The sequence below is a fragment of the Moschus berezovskii genome, chromosome X (genome assembly GCF_049115385.1).
Source record: "Moschus berezovskii isolate FMDL1 chromosome X, NW_MosBer_1.0, whole genome shotgun sequence".
NCBI lineage: Eukaryota > Metazoa > Chordata > Mammalia > Artiodactyla > Moschidae > Moschus > Moschus berezovskii.
In genome coordinates, this window is record NC_142488.1 from 108294960 (window position 1) to 108311365 (window position 16406).

General features: G+C 35.8%; 1 protein-coding gene across 5 annotated transcripts in view; it reads right to left on the reverse strand.

Annotated features, from left to right (window-relative positions):
- KLHL13 (kelch like family member 13) overlaps nucleotides 1-16406 on the reverse strand; it is a 203215-nt gene that overhangs the window by 17072 nt on the left and 169737 nt on the right. For all 5 annotated transcript variants that reach the window (XM_055393967.2, XM_055393965.2, XM_055393962.2 and 2 more), the window contains 2 exons: nucleotides 6595-6727; nucleotides 5852-6048 (listed from right to left, as the gene is read on the reverse strand). In XM_055393967.2, the coding sequence (XP_055249942.1) occupies nucleotides 5852-6048; nucleotides 6595-6727 (330 nt within the window). The remainder of the gene's footprint in view (nucleotides 1-5851; nucleotides 6049-6594; nucleotides 6728-16406) is intronic.

The window sequence follows — 16406 nt, forward strand, 5'->3', positions numbered from 1 at the left end:
TTTATAGCATATAGTATAAACCGAGATTAAAGATTAGAAACCAATCTGTGTAATTCAGAACTGGGATCAAGATATTCAGTTCCTTCCTCTTTTCCTTCTTCAGTATCATTCAATAAGGAAACAGTTTTTAAAACAACAGGATAAAAAAAAAAAAAAACCAACTACCTTGTATTTAAGGGCATTTTGAAAATCCCTAGTATATATCAGATATACAGATTCTCAGGATTGGAAAAACCTTGACAGATTGCCTAGCTAATATAGCTAGCTGCCTACTCTTTCCTTTAAAAAAAGATCACCAGAGAATGGTATTTCATAACCTGAATAGGCATCTTCTTGACAGAAGGACTAAGTATTTTCTATAGCTCATGTACCATAGCTACCACACTGTGGGTATATAACAAAGGTTAAATGCTATGATCATCAGCAATTTAAAAATTAAAGATGTGATGATAGATACAACTAAAAAGAGAATATCTGCTGAATCAACACAGCAGATTACTAGAGTCTTATTAATTTTAAAATGAGACTCAGATAAGACTATCTGTAACAGGAAATTAATTTTTATGCAGTGCATGCAATCAAAGCTAAAAAATTAATTGTAGATTATAGGAACTGTAGAAGCACAGTGTAGAATAGCAGTTAATATAAGCAGATCAAAAATGATGGAATAACGGTAAACAAGTTTTGGAAAAATACAGGATTATTCAATTATAGCTCATTGTAATCCATTCTCAGTCATGATTTTTAAAAGCGCTTCAGCTAGCATAGTCCCAAACATTTAACCTTAGACATTACAAAATAACGAATATGTGCAGTAACATAATATATAATGCAATTCAGGTACAGAATACATTTGAAAAATGTAAAATATGAATTTAAAGCTTATTAAAAAATACCTCATAAGCAGAAAGAACTCTAATTTCATCTGAATATATACCCTGGCCAAAATTCCAAAGAAGAGTCATTACAGAAGTTAAGCCAGGTAATTATATTAGAGTTTTAAAGGATAGAGAAGCAAAAAAGGACAAAATTTCTCAACTTCCTATGAGAACCAACAGCGTTATTTTAAAAAACAATCAAGTACACATATAAGTTTCCTTGATATAATGTATAAATTATTCTGATTACAATAGAACCTTCATGGTCATCCTAAAGGCAGTTCTAAGCATCATGATTTTCAATTTTCATTAACATACTGGTACTCATTGCTGCAATATTAAGTTTTCAAATCACACCTGATGTACCTAATGCTGTGATTAACATAATTTGATATTTTAATGACAGGTTTCATCAGTAATCTGTGATGTTACGTTGTTGAAGTTCAGTGTCTTATACAAATAAATTTCCATTTAGGAAAAAAAAAAAAGCAGATGACTATCTGCTTCTGTCCTCTCAAGGGAAGAGCAAACACTAAGAAATTCACTGGTAAATCTGGGGGGCATCGCTCTTCAGACATTCAATGTACCAAATTCTCCTTGGTGCTATCTAGTTTATTAAAATGACACCCTGACCTTAAGTACAACCAGTGCAAAGAGAGAAAGCACGTTCACAGAAAAAGACTGGGAAGTAGTCAAACAAGCTACTTTGAGGGATACAGGACATAACAGGTATCTTCTCCCAAGCTTCCTTCCACAGGTAAGAATACCACAGGACACAAGAAAGGGGCCTTTTGGTAAGAAGAACAAAGGGATGATAAGAAAACTAAAACCTTTCTCTCCTGGTCTTGTTTCTCTTCAGATGATTGACACCATTTGAGGTGAATTTTGAGGGTGTGTCCAGCTTGGGGAATCCCATTTTCTTTTTCCTTTGCACTTTGAATGCACTTGCCCTGGTGGATGCAATAGTTATCACAATGGTCTTTGGGGGCATGAGTTGGTTTAGGCCCAGGCTGAGACTCTTCTTTCCCAACAGAATCCCAGATGGGCAAGAATGGGCTGATTAAAGTTATATGCAGAGATGATATTTAGAATATTTGAGTACTAACTAATCAGAACAGATGCTCAACCATAAACAACTGGTATCTGGGTACTACTTGCTGAGTATCAGCCTTCACAAGAAAAACAAGACTGGTTTAATGGGGGAGAGAAACAGTTTTGATTCATTTAAAAATTACCCATAAAATTTTTTCTCTAATTTGCATTGAGCCTCCCCCAAAGCAAAAACATTACCTGGAAAGACATGTTAATTAAGCTTAATGGGTAAATCTAGTCTTTATGAAAGAAAGAATGTCAAATGCATGTACTATACAGGAAATCCTTACATCAAAAAGAACATTCTTTCCCAAAAAGAACATTCCTCAAAAAAAATCCTTGCTGCTGCTATGGTCACATAATAGCAAAAGAAACTGTCTTTTCCAATAACTTCCTCTGATTCCCTTCATTGTTCCCTTAGAGAATTCCTTTGGTCTCCCACAAGTGTGCCTCTTTTGTTTTCCACTGTCTCCCCAGTCACCTCAATAAATTTCTGTACATTTCATTGTGAGTTCCCCAACCCGATCAGTGACAATAAATGTACAGGTGGAACCAATGATAGACCTGTATCAAGAAAAAAAAAAAAAACTTAAAAAAAAATGAGTTTAAAGAAAGTACCCTGAGTCTAAAGCACAGCGCAGTTTCATTCTCTGATTAGATATGCTTTTATGCGAAAAGAAAATGATTTCTTGCTCACCTTCATCCTGCTCTGTTTACTCTGTATAGCTGGAAACCTAAATTTCAATTTTTTCCAGTTCAATTACAAATTGTTCTATTTTAGTAACCTGACATTAAATTGGGTTTTACGAGCTAGCCTGTAGTCCTCCATAATAGTAATACTGTAGGGAAAATGCTAGATGGTACAATTTCCAAACAGCAAACAAATAATAAAGAATTTGACTACAACTTGTCTGTAAATCAGGGGACGGCCACATGGAATTCAGCATGCTGTAGCTATGCAATGTCATAAGGACAAAAGCTAATGTAATGTTTGTAGGTATGTAACGAAATGGCAACCCACTCCAGTGTTCTTGCCTGGAGAATCCCAGGGATGGGGGAGCCTGGTGGGCTGCCGTCTATGGGGTCGCACAGAGTTGGACACGACTGAAGCGACTTAGCAGCAGCAGCAACGAAACAAAGGTAATTTTCTATTATGTCCATGATAAAAGATAATATTTTTAGTTTTACAGAAGATTTTACCAACTCTGGGTTATATCCTTCACTTGTCATCCTTCTGTTTTCTTTTCATAGTCCTCTTTTTCTATAACTACCAAGAAAATAGCATAGCAAGAACAAAATTAGGGTCTATAGGTCTTATAAGCCCCACTACTACTTACAACCCTAAGAGAAAAGTATTGCTGCAAAAGAAGGCAAAGGTCAGAGCGGAGGGTTCTTGTTCTACTGAGCGTGATGCTCCCTTAACAGTGAACGGATGTCTAACCCACCAAAGGCAAATGGGGTTTTATCACTGTATTGGGGTTTGGGGGGTATTTTCAGCAATACAGAGTTGTTCATTTTATTTTTTAAATTTTATTGTAGTATAGTTGATTTACAATGTTGTGTTACTTTCTGCTGGACAGCAAAGTGAATCAGTTATACATATACATATATCCACTGTTTTAGATTCTATTCCCATATTGGTTATTACAAAGTATTGAGTAGAGCTGCCTGTGCTAGACAGTAGGTTCTTAATTTTTATTTATGTGTAGTAGTGTGTATATGCCAATTATTATTGTATTTAACACTGTCATTCAAAATTAACATATAAAGGTTTCGTGGATGATATGCTGATTCATCTTCTATACACCACTGCTCCTCTTCATCCACACAAGTGGTTAAGAATGGATAGAAAAGAACTGTGTTCAAAGCTAATTTTTCTTTCCAGAAATTCAAACCCAATAAGTGTTTTGGTTATACGAACTATAATCATACTATATCATTAAGAAAACAAATCTATTTCCTCAATATAGATGGGTTAAGTACACAATTGCGAGACTGTTACATTTTTAAATTATCTATAATAACTGAGCCTGTGGGAAAATGGAAAACATATTTACCTTTGAAAAATATTTATATTATCTTGAAACTTTCAGTTCTTATAAATAGGAAAGGCACCCAGGGCTACTGTTTTTTCTGATTTACTTGATTGCTGAGAAGGAAAGGGGTAATAGAGTAAAGCCTAAATATTTAACTAAGATATACAATGCATGAAAGAAGGATAAAGGAAAAGTTAGATTTTATATAATCCATAAACTAATAATCCACCAATTTTTCCCCCAAAATTACCATGGATTCTGAGAGGGAAGATTTCCAATGTAAAATCACATAGACATATCCTAAGCAAACAAGGTGAAAGATAAGAAATATGGTACTAGTACGGTACTAAGACGGAGAAGGCAATGGCAAGCCACTCCAGTACTCTTGCCTAGAAAATCCCATGGATGGAGGAGCCTGGTAGGCTGCAGTCCATGGGGTCACTCAGTCGGACACGACTGAGCAACCTCATTTTCACTTTTTACTTTCACGCATTGGAGAAGGAAATGGCAACCCACTCCAGTGTTCTTGCCTGGAGAATCCCAGGGACGGGGGAGCCTGGTGGGCTGCCGTCTATGGGGTGGCACAGAGTCGGACACGACTGAAGTGACTTCACAGCAGCAGCAGCAGCAGCAGCATGGTACTAAGAAAAAGCTCATAGGCAAGAATGTTTTAAAATGGGAGTAAATTATACTACAAGTAAGCTTTGTCAGGGACATGTCTTTTCTCCTTTAGCAATGGGCTTTAGGATCTCTGCAGAGATACTCGAAATGAAGATTATAATCTTTAAGACAATATTAAGTGTTTATAAAAATAAAGACATTTTCAAATGGGTAAAAACATACAGTTATAATAAATGCTTCAAGGAAGTTAAGGAACCAACATTCTAATTACAGGAAATTTGTCAAGTATTGCAAATTTGCTATGATATCATCTTAAAATAAATGTGCTTTAAATAGACTCATCCAGAACAAACTTATTTTCTAATACTGTTATTTTGAGAAATGCCAATTTTTATAACTTCATAAATCATGCTTTACCCAGTTTGGTTCTTTTCATTCAGACTAAGGAACTGATCACAACCAGTATCTCAAGTGATAAGTACTGAACTTGAATAACAGACAACGGGTACTAGGTCAACAGTGTCTGTAGTTACTGATTAGTTTCAAGGAAATCATGACACTGTACCTAGTTTGCCTCAGGACAACCACATGTTGCTAAGATCAGTGTAAATAAATGTTAAGAGTTTATAAATGTAAGTATTAAGTGCTATTAATTTAAGGGTCTCAACTAAAATGAGGCACTGTCCAAAGGAAGTGGGTGATTATAAGTAGTTCAGTAACTGGTGGTTTTATGTGTCCTCTGTTATCTATTAAAATATGCTGCAAACGACTCAGTAGGTGATGTGTTGCCATGGAATCAAGAAGATTTACACATAGGTGTTAGTTCTTCTCAAGATCTAGGTCCCATATTTAAAGGAAGAAAAAAAAAAAATGACTTGAGTGTATCTTAAAAGACTTCTAGAACCTCAGATGACTTTCCCACAGAACTCCATTTAAAAAACATGCTTGAATAAAATCATTAAGCGGAATAAAACTGGATTAAAATATATAACATTATCAAACATGTTAAGGATTTTATTGCTATCAAACCCTATTACTGTCTAATGTCATTGGATGACACAGAAGGCTTTTTTTAAATGGTTCTATTTTGTAAAAATGCACCTGCAGTGTTTTCTCCTGAACCTGCTTCCAAACCATACACTAGATGACACCTCTCTCTACAGGCCAGTTTCAGGCCACAATACTATCCATTGCAGGAAAAGATTTGATTTGAAAATGTCTTACCCCAGATATGAGAAATACTTTGCAGAAGTCCAAAACCGGCAGAATCTGTAGAAAACTAGCAGCTTCCAGTGTGTCTTGAAGGTTGTCCATATTAAGAGAAAGCTTTGCAGTATAAATGAAGTCAATAATTTTCCTTAAACCGACTTTGCTCACGCCATGAAGCTTAATGCACATTAAATCTTGTTCTTTCATTCCACCTTAAATAAAAAGACACTCAATTAAATGAAGGTGGATAATTTAATTAAGGTCAAACTCACTTCTCCTGCTAATTAGATGCAATAAAATCAGGGAAAATTTTATTCTGTGTAAGCATTTGTATCCAAGTCAAGCTTCTGCATATTTTACAGTTAAAAGAGAGTACTTAGAAAGGAATATCTCTATACTAATGGAGGTGGTATACGATGCAAGTGCCTCTAAAATGTTCTCCTGGCACTTCACATCTTTTGATGGATTAGAGATTGCACCAGTGACATTGTATTATTCTCTGATGGCCCATTCAGATATGTGTCTGGAAAAGCAAAGCTATGAAATAAAGGTAGACAGAGGTATAAAAAAGGTATATCCATTTTCCAAGTTAAAAAAGCACCACTCACAAACACACATACTGGGTGTCTATTCCTTTTAAACTCTTCTTGTAAAGACATGGAACAAAAGCACTGAATCTTCCTCTAGCAACGAAAAGATTTAAACACATATTTTTCTTATTGTTTTAATATGGAGGCAGAGTTTAGAAGGCAAGCTACCTGTGAACATAGCCTTGAAGTAATCACTAGCAGAGGCCATCATGACTCTGTGCACAGGGAAGGCATCATCTGTGTCCCCTGGCATCAGGGTCACGTCACAGAGCAATCCTTCAAGTCGGAGCTGGTCAAATCCCTAAAAGAAGAACATGAGATGAGCCACTCATCAAGGTAAAATGGGAACACAAGTTTCTGTGCGCTAAAATTCTCTTGACATATTAATGTCTGCGGAACATATCTGGAACATAAAGCCAGAAGAAAAAAAATGAACAGCTTACTTGATATGTGGCAATAAAGAACAAATAAGGAAAAGAGCATATATGTTCACTTCAACCATTGGCTTTTATTATTCTGAAAAAAACTACCATGTACACTTTCATTTTCCCATGTGCAGAATTAGGGTGTTACACTGCCATTCCTTTCCATAATATATAGTTATTTTATTCTTGGTTTTCACTTGCTTGCTTATTTTTGTTGTTTGAGAAAGAAAGGTCCAGAGCATCTGTGCTAACTGCAAAATAGGAGTTGCTTTCTGCCAACTAGATTGTTCCACCTCTTACAAAACAAGGAACTGTGTTAGACATCCTTATATTCAGTATTTGATACTAGTATTTTATATACTTGCTCCTGCCTGATCAATTATCTTTCAAGTTTTAAATTTAATTATCTCTAGAAAAAAGTGCCCAGGGAGCTCCAATATGAGACATAATTGTCCCCAAATGCTTAAAGTTTAGTGGAGAATTAATAAGCTGACACCCACAGTTCAGAGGAGGGACAGGGCTCTGCTGATAAGAATGCCTGTTGATTAGCTCCACCACCCACTCCCTTGAAGAGGCCAACCAATGATAAGCAGGCAGCTGTTCCCTTGGTCTACTCTGGGAAGAATGAAACACTGTAAGATTATAATAGGCTGGTGAAATGCATAAAAAGAAGATAATATACAATTTAACAATGAAGCTCAAAATGAAGATTTTTCAAGATGGAGTCTGTAGTTTCAAAAATGGAAATGTACTCTCATAAAAAAACATGAAGATACTTATACAAATTACTTTCAAATAATATAACAAAAACTAACAGCAGGATTATTCTATCCCCTTCATATTTTAATGACCCCACATAAAACTTTTATTTAAAGTTGTGTTTCATGGATTTAAGAAGCAGAAGGCATGACATACTTAAGAATGCAGTTTCAGAAATATTGATCCTGCACATATGTATAATATAAATCTTAGTCTAAACATCTCATCATCATTTTTAAATGACTTTCTAAAGAAAATGCTTGAATCTACAGAACTAGAACTTACTTCAAAGAGCTAATATGATCCAGCCACTTTCTCTCTGGAGAGAGATATAAATATTTTAATTCTAAAAATATTTATACATTATACATATACTTTGGAACAGTATTATGTATCATATTTTTCGCTCTCCAACAGTGATTGACATATGTTTTTGCTCACAAATATCAACTCTTTCACAAATACCTCTTTTCCATTGTAAGTGCAAATATTCTCCCCAAATGCCCCCTCAGTATTTTCCACTGCTAAATCATCTCCCATCCCTGTTATTTAGAAAAGTAGAGGTTAAAAAGAGATGTCTATTTTAGGGAAGTATTTACATGCAGAAGGTAAAAAGTGGCTCTTTGAAAATTCACATATAGTGTGTAAACTGCAATTAAGTTGCAGTGGATCGCCTTTTAAACATAAATGAGCGTATGAGCACTGGAAAGTCCTGAACGCAACCACTGGGGCTGCAGCTGAAGAGGAGTGAACCACCAGGCAGAAGACTAAGATGTCTGAATTCCCCAGTGCTTGGCACACCGTGGGCACTTCACAAATGTTCAGTGAATGCTTGAACAAACAAGCCAGACTTTACCCAGACGGCATCACTTGGCATTAAAAAAAAAATCAACATGTAGAACCTGAATTTTGTAACAAGCTAACTAGAAACCAAGAACTTTATTTGTGAACCTACTCTCAATAATAAAATGAATTGTACCTATAGAACTCACTTGCGGTAAACTATAAAGGTTAAGATGAGAGAAGAGGAACTGAATCAGGGTTTAGGCTGAAAAGTTTGGCTTCCAAGGGCTTGGCTTTTTTCTCCTTCAGATAAATTTCAGATTTCAAAAATTTAAATATATGCTTGTGATAAAAACACAGAAGGACATAAACTGAAAACTAAAAGTCCACCTCTTCTACTTACTAAGAGTAACTACTGGTAACAGTTTAGCATATGTACTTCCAGGTCTCTTTCTACACGTAGACATAATCTACCTTCTGCTTGTATACGTACAGGATTTTTAAGAGCAGGATACTATATGTAATGTCACGCATTTAAAAAATTCACCTGAGCATACAACATGGACAGCTCTGTCTCAGTACACACAAATCTACTTTATTCTTTTTAGTGGATGCACAGAATTTCATGGGGTGTGGGGCCAACCACAATTACTCATCCATTTCTCACTTGAGAGACTCAAATGTCTCTCAACTTTAGCTATTACAAGCAATACTGCAATAAACTTCCTTGTACCTATACTTACTTATGAGTAGATCTGTGGGAGATATTTTTAGAAATGGAACTGCTGGTTTGAAGAATATATACTTTTAAAGTTTTAATAACTACTGGCAAGTTAAAGCATATGGTTTTATCTTGGGAGATTTACCATACCTTGGGCAATGTCAAAAAAGAGAGATGTCAACATGTCCATTAGATGAGACTATGTACAGCATGTCACCTTTATATTTATTCAGGAAATAACTTTTGAATTTTCTTCTCTAAGATGTATGTAGATAATATCTTTAAAAGGCAATCATGGCTTATTCAGTCAAAAGCAATGATTGTATCTAATCAGTTATTTTCTTCCCCACCTCAAAATCCAAAAACCTTCTGGGCTCATTTGCTGGCCCTCCTGCCTTTAAAATATTCCAGCAAATATTTTATACTGGGAATTGAGTAATGTCAGTAGGCTTTTTTCCTACTATTATAAAAAATATATTTATTTATTTGACTGTGCCAGGTCTTTGTTGCAGCATACAGGATCTTTAGTCTTTGTTGGGGCATGGGAACTCTTCATTGTGCCATGTGGGATCTTAGTTCCCCAACCTAGGATCGAACCCAAGTCCCCTGTATTGGGAGCTCAGAGTCTTTGCTATTGGATCACCAGGAAAGTCCCTTTCCTGCTATTTATTGTTCTTTTTTTTCCCCTTTGAAAAGAGGCATGGCTAATTTAACTTATATGCAGAGTACATCATGAGGAACGATGGGCTGGAAGAAGCACAAGCTGGAATCAAGATTGCCGGGAGAACTATCAATAACCTCAGATATGCAGATGACACCACCCTTATGGCAGAAAGTGAAAAGGAACTCAAAAGCCTCTTGATGAAAGTGAAAGAGGTGAGTGAAAAGGTTGGCTTGAAGCTCAACATTCAGAAAACGAAGATCATGGCATCTGGTCCCATCACTTCATGGGAAATAGATGGGGAAACAGTGTCAGACTTTATTTTTTTGGGCTCCAAAATCACTGCAGATGCTGACTGCAGCCAGGAAATTAAAAGACGCTTACTCCTTGGAAGGAAAGTTATGACCAACCTAGATAGCATATTAAAAAAAATAAAATAAAAAGCAGAGATATTACTTTGCCAACAAAGGTCCGTCTAGTCAAGGCTATGGTTTTTCCCATAGTCATGTGCGGATGTGAGAGTTGGACTGTGAAGAAAGCTGATCGCCGAAGAATTGATGCTTTTGTACTGTGGTGCTGGAGAAGACTCTTGAGAGTCCCTTGGACCGCAAGGAGATCCAACCAGTCCATTCTAAAGGAGATCAATCCTGGGTGTTCATTGGAAGGACTGATGCTGAGGCTGAGGCTCCAATACTTTGGCCACCTCATGCGACGAGTTGACTCACTAGAAAAGACTCTGATGCTAGGATTGATTGGGGGTGGGAGGAGACGGGGACGACAGAGAATGAGATGGCAGGATGGCATCACTGACTCGATGGACATGAGTTTGAGTGAACTCCGGGAGTTGGTGATGGACAGGGAGGCCTGGCGTGCTGTGATTCATGGGGTCGCAAAGAGTCGGACACGACTGAGCGACTGAACTGAACTGAACTGAATGTTTCCTTTACCATTACCTGCGTCATTTCTCATTTGGTCCATATTCCATTAAAACTGCTTGCTGAGATTTGCACTCAATCCTAAAAATCTGGACAGTTCAGCTAAGACCCCAGGAGCTTTTACCCTCTTCACAAATGTGATCATTTTGCTTCCCTTTGCACTCTTAAAAAAGATCCTCTAACTATTCTTAGTATAATCTGGCAGCCCCAAAGAAAGAAAGCTGAGGCTCCTAGACCACTTTTATCACAATCTGAGTATTTTCTATTCTTAACTTATCTACCTTTGGCAAATTGCTTTTGAGAGGTTTTTGCATTTGTTTTCACTGCATGTAGTTTCCCATTCTATATATCTCATAACCTTTATTTTCAGATGCACAAACAGTCCCCCTATCCAATTCCATATTTGCTAACTTTATTTCTGATTATTGCTATCCTCATCCAAATAAGATCTGTCAATTCGGATTGTTTTCATACAGATTTAAATACCTTGTTTGCATGTTGTTATCTGTATTATCCCAGCTTCATCTAAAGGGAAAAAGACTAAAGTTCCTGTAAAACATACGTTTTTGTATAGAAGTACACAGTCATTTCTCTAAACAACTTTTATACTCTAATCTTGTGAAGAATGTACACTTCAAAGAAGGGGGGGATCATTCTCTCACAATTCTCATCTGCCTTCTATATATCTACTTTTACTTTCACTCATATAGATTCATGAAGATACCTTGCATACTTAAAATCTGTCCTTTTATTATAAAATAATTTTCTCCTATCAAATCTGTACTTATTCCTTTAGCCATAATTCTATAAACATTTTTGCCTATTTCCACATGCTAGTTGTCCATGATACACAGATACAGGTCTGTTTTATACAAAATTGCTCAAAATTTCCAATTAGTCTTTCAGAGTGTCTTTAAACTATTTCTACTGCTTTAAACTCAACTTCTTTCTAGCTTAATCTTTTAGTTCTCTATTTTCCTATTTTTTCTGGGCCTTGGGCTCTATTTATGAGGGCATTGTGGCTTGTTCTCTATTTATTCCCCTTTCCCTCTTCTATAAACATCCTCATATCTTCTTTTTAAAAATCTCTTCTTCACATTCTTTTGGGGAAAAAATAAGCATTAAAAAAAGGTTCTTTAAAAAAAAAAAAAAAGGTTTTTTCCTGGACTCGTGGACACGGTGTGGGTAGAGGGGAAAGGGTGGGATGAACTGAGATAGTCGCACTGACACATATGCACTACCATGTGTAAAACAGCTAGCTAGTGGGAAGCTACTATATAGCACAGGGAGCTCAACTTTGGGCTCTGTGATGACTCAGAGCGTGGGATGATCAGAAGGAGGCTCAAGGTGGGAGGATATCTGTATACATATAACTGATTCACTTCGTTGTACAGTAGAAACTAACACAACATTGTAAAGCAATTATAGTCCAAGTGAAAAAGAAATTCAAAAAATCAGAATATAAATATATAAATACAATGAATATATATTAAAAAGGGTTCTTTTCTTCTCTGTAGTAAATTTACCTAATGTATCAAAACTTCAAACAGAGGGAGGTACATACCCTAAAGGACTGAAATTTTTAAATGAGTTTGATAAATTTGTAAATGGTCACATTAAAACAGAGGAGAGTATGTGCTGACATTATACAGCTATACTATAGAAACCTGATGAGCTACAAATAATATATACCAAAAGTTGCTTGAATGTCAACAGCTTTCAAATTAAATATAATGCTACTATGGGAAAAAGCTAGATTGATACTCTCAGGTATTAAAAAAAAATAATCTGATAACCAAATCTCTACACTAAATTCTGCATTGGAAATAACTTACTAGCATAGTCTACCTAGCTTTGCTCAGTATAATTTGGAAAAGGAAGGGGAATAAAAAGGAAATGCATCCTGAGAAGAGCAATAAAAATGATTAACATTAAATATGTTTTATGAACAAAGATTAAGGAACTAAAAGAAGAGAAGGATGAGGAATACGTTTACTCCACTCTTTAAGTAAATGCAATATATTTGATCAAAGCAACACCACAGTCATGTTTTTATGAGACATTACTCAGTTCATTCAGAGGACAGAAAAGGAACAGATTAATTAAACTTTGTTCTCATATATAACACTGCTTGGAGTTTAAAAACTGCTAATGGCTTTCTATCACTGCATTATATCATTATATAAGACTTTAAAGATTAATCTGGCCCCAAATCAACTGTTCAGCCTTATTTTTCATTATTTCTCTAAGTACTCAGATAAACTGAGTAGCCATATATATATATATGTACATATATATATGTGTGTATATATATATATATATATATATATATACTATAAAATTGAATTTTCACTGGTAAATTATACTTTACATTTAAGGAAGAAATAACACCAATTTTACAAAAAACAGATCCAGAAAATTAAGAAGGAACATGTCCTAATTCATTCTACAAGGCCAGCATCATCTTACCAAAACCAAAGATAATCAAAGAAAACCACTGCCAAAATTTCTCATGACCACAGATGCAAAAATTCCTAAAATTCTGGCAAATCAAATTTAATAATATATAAAAAGGATAATACATTATGACCAAGTGGGGTTTATTCCTATAAGGCATGGTTGCTTTAGCATGCAAAAATCAATTAATTTAATTCATATTATTAGTAGACTAAAAAAGAAAAATGATAAGATCATCTCAGTAGGGGGAAAAAGCATTTGACAAAATCCAATATCGATTTATGATTTGAAAAAAAAAAACAAAACTCTCAGCAGACTAAGAATAGAAAGAAACTTCCTCAAACCTATACCTAACATAACACTTAATGGTGAAAGAATGACTGCATGCCTCCCTACTATTAGGACAAAGCAAGAACATACACTCTAACCACTTCTATTCAACATTTTTCTGGAGTTTCCACCCAGTACAATAAGGCAAGTTAAATAAATAAGAGGCATTAGAATGGAAAGGAACAAAAAAACTATATTTACAGCAAAATGGTTATCTATGTAGACAATCCTACAGAATCCACAGAAAAAGCTTCTAGAACTATTAAGTCAGTTTTTCAAGGTCTCAAGATAGAAGATGAATAATCAGTAACAAACAGTATTTTTATATACTAGCAACAAACAATCAGAAATTGAAATTATGTACTTGAGCATATTTAATTCTCAGTTGTTATGTGCTAGTCCTCTCTATCACTTCAGTTCAGTTAAGTTCAGTCGCTCAGTCGTGTCCGACTCTTTGCGACCCATGCATCACAGCACGCCAGGCCTCCCTGTCCATCACCAACTCCCGGAGTTCACTCAAACTCATGTCCACAGAGTTGGTGATGCCATCCAGCCATCTCATCCTCTGTCGTCCCCTTCTCCTCCCGCCCCCAACCTTTCCCAGCATCAGAGTCTTTTCCAGTGAGTCAACTTGTCGCATGAGGTGGCCAAAGTATTGCAGTTTCAGCTCTTGCTGCTGCTGCTGCTGCTAAGCTCTTAAAACATGCTAAATAACAAACAACAAAGAAACTCATTTGAAAACTCAAGGTAAGAAAGGTGGTAGACTCTCATCCAACTTATGGACTAAAGATACACACTTAATTGGAAGTATCAAGATAACCTATTGTACCCTAACCTGAGTACCTGAAAAACTATCCCTAAGAAAAACTATATAACTCATTTTTCTATATTCTAGGCGACATTCAGGACACTTAAATAAAAAATATACAGCATCATTTTAATAAAAATTTCAACAATCTGAATTATTTAAGTGCTTCTTTTATAAAATATAACTTATTCTAAAATCATTATGTCTATCTTATGTTAATAATATATTTTAAAGATTATCTTATGATCATAAAACTTTTAAATAAGGTACAGTTCATTAACATGACATGACCAGCAACCCAAACTTTTACTTTAGGGTAAGTATTTCATGAGGTTAGCCCACTGGAAAACACAAGTTAATTTAAGTTCTTGAGAAAACCCATTTCTTCAGCATTCTATTACATAGATAATAACTTGAGATGATACAATCAAATCTTTCAGTGACTTTACAACTAAAGTTGGATGAGAAAATAAATAGATAAAATGGAGGACAGCAATCTGATAGGCACCAATCTTATTATGAGAAAATATTAATTAGCAGCATAGACATCTGGAGGACAGAGGCATTTTCAAGCTTGATGGGCTTGAATAAGCATAGTCAATAATCAAGAAATGATTTGTTTCCACCTAGATAACTATTCTACAATTAGTATACACTGCCACTACACTCGGCGAAGGCAATGGCAAGCCACTCCAGTACTCTTGCCTAGAAAATCCCATGGATGGAGGAGCCTGGTAGGCTGCAGTCCGTGGGGTCGCTAAGGGTCGGACACGACTGAGCGACTTCACTTTCACTTTTCACTTTCACACATTGGAGAAGGAAATGGCAACCCACTCCAGTGTTCTTGCCTGGAGAATCCCAGGGACGGGGGCGCCTGGTGGGCTTCCGTCTATGGGGTCACACAGAGTCGGACACAACTGAAGTGACTTAGCAGCAGCAGCAGCAGTAGCCACTACACTAGCTGAAACATGGTACTTTAGTTATGGACACTTGTCCTAACAGGGGTGTTTCCAAAATGATATTGACTTTTTTCTCTCTGGTCCCAACCCCCATCCCTAGTTTGACAGAGAGGAAGAAGGGCAGGCAGGCATGAAGATACTCTGTGTAATTCTGTGATTTCTACTAAGAGCAAAATCTTTACAGTATCATTCATGTCAAATTATCTTTTAACCTGTAATACATGTTTTTATACTTATATTCAGTGAAAACAATATTTAAAGACATTATATTTAAAAACAGAACAGAGCTTAGACTAAGATTAGAAAAAATACAAGTTTACAATTAGAAAGCCTGTGTTCAAGTCCTAGCTTTTGTCTCTTAGTGGATAAGTGAATTTGGGCAAGCTTTCTAACCTCCCTGAGCTTCAGTTTCCCAATCTATAAAATAGGGATAAATAATTCTTGCCTTTTCTACCTGACAAAATTGCTTCAAGTATTAATGAGGCAGGTATATATGAAAGTGATTTATAAGTGTTATCCAAATTCATTTATTCCATAGCAATATCAATAAGAGCAATAAAAAGCATTGAGTACTTCCTCTGTGTCAGGTACTGGGCTAGGGCCTTTATATGTATTCTCTTCCAATGATGATAATAATATTAATAATAAATAACAATACTTATAATTTATTGACATTTATTAAGCATTTACCCTGTGCCCTGTACTAGATCATAGACAGACAGAAAAAACAAACTGATTCCAGATCTTGTGGATCTCACTGGTAGGTGATACTGATGGGCTAAGAGGGTAAAAGAAGGAGCTACTAACTCTGCCTAGGTTACACAAATTCCAGCTTTAAACGGCATTGAAATTAGCTGTCAAAAGAACAGATCCATGGGGAGAAACTGTTTTCAGATGGTTCACTCTACAGGATTACCCACTGTATAACTGTAGTGGGCAGAATGTGAGTTCAGCCCAAAACTGGAATTCCAGTTTTACAATTTACCATTTAAGATGGGTTATTATGAAAATAAGGGTTTACCAGACCAAAAAATGTTAAGCACTTAAGGCATTCCAGGGAGAAGGGATGAGTGCAAAGACACTTAAGTGTGAAAGAATAACGTACATTTAGAGAACAATGAAGAATCATAAGTCTTCCAGAA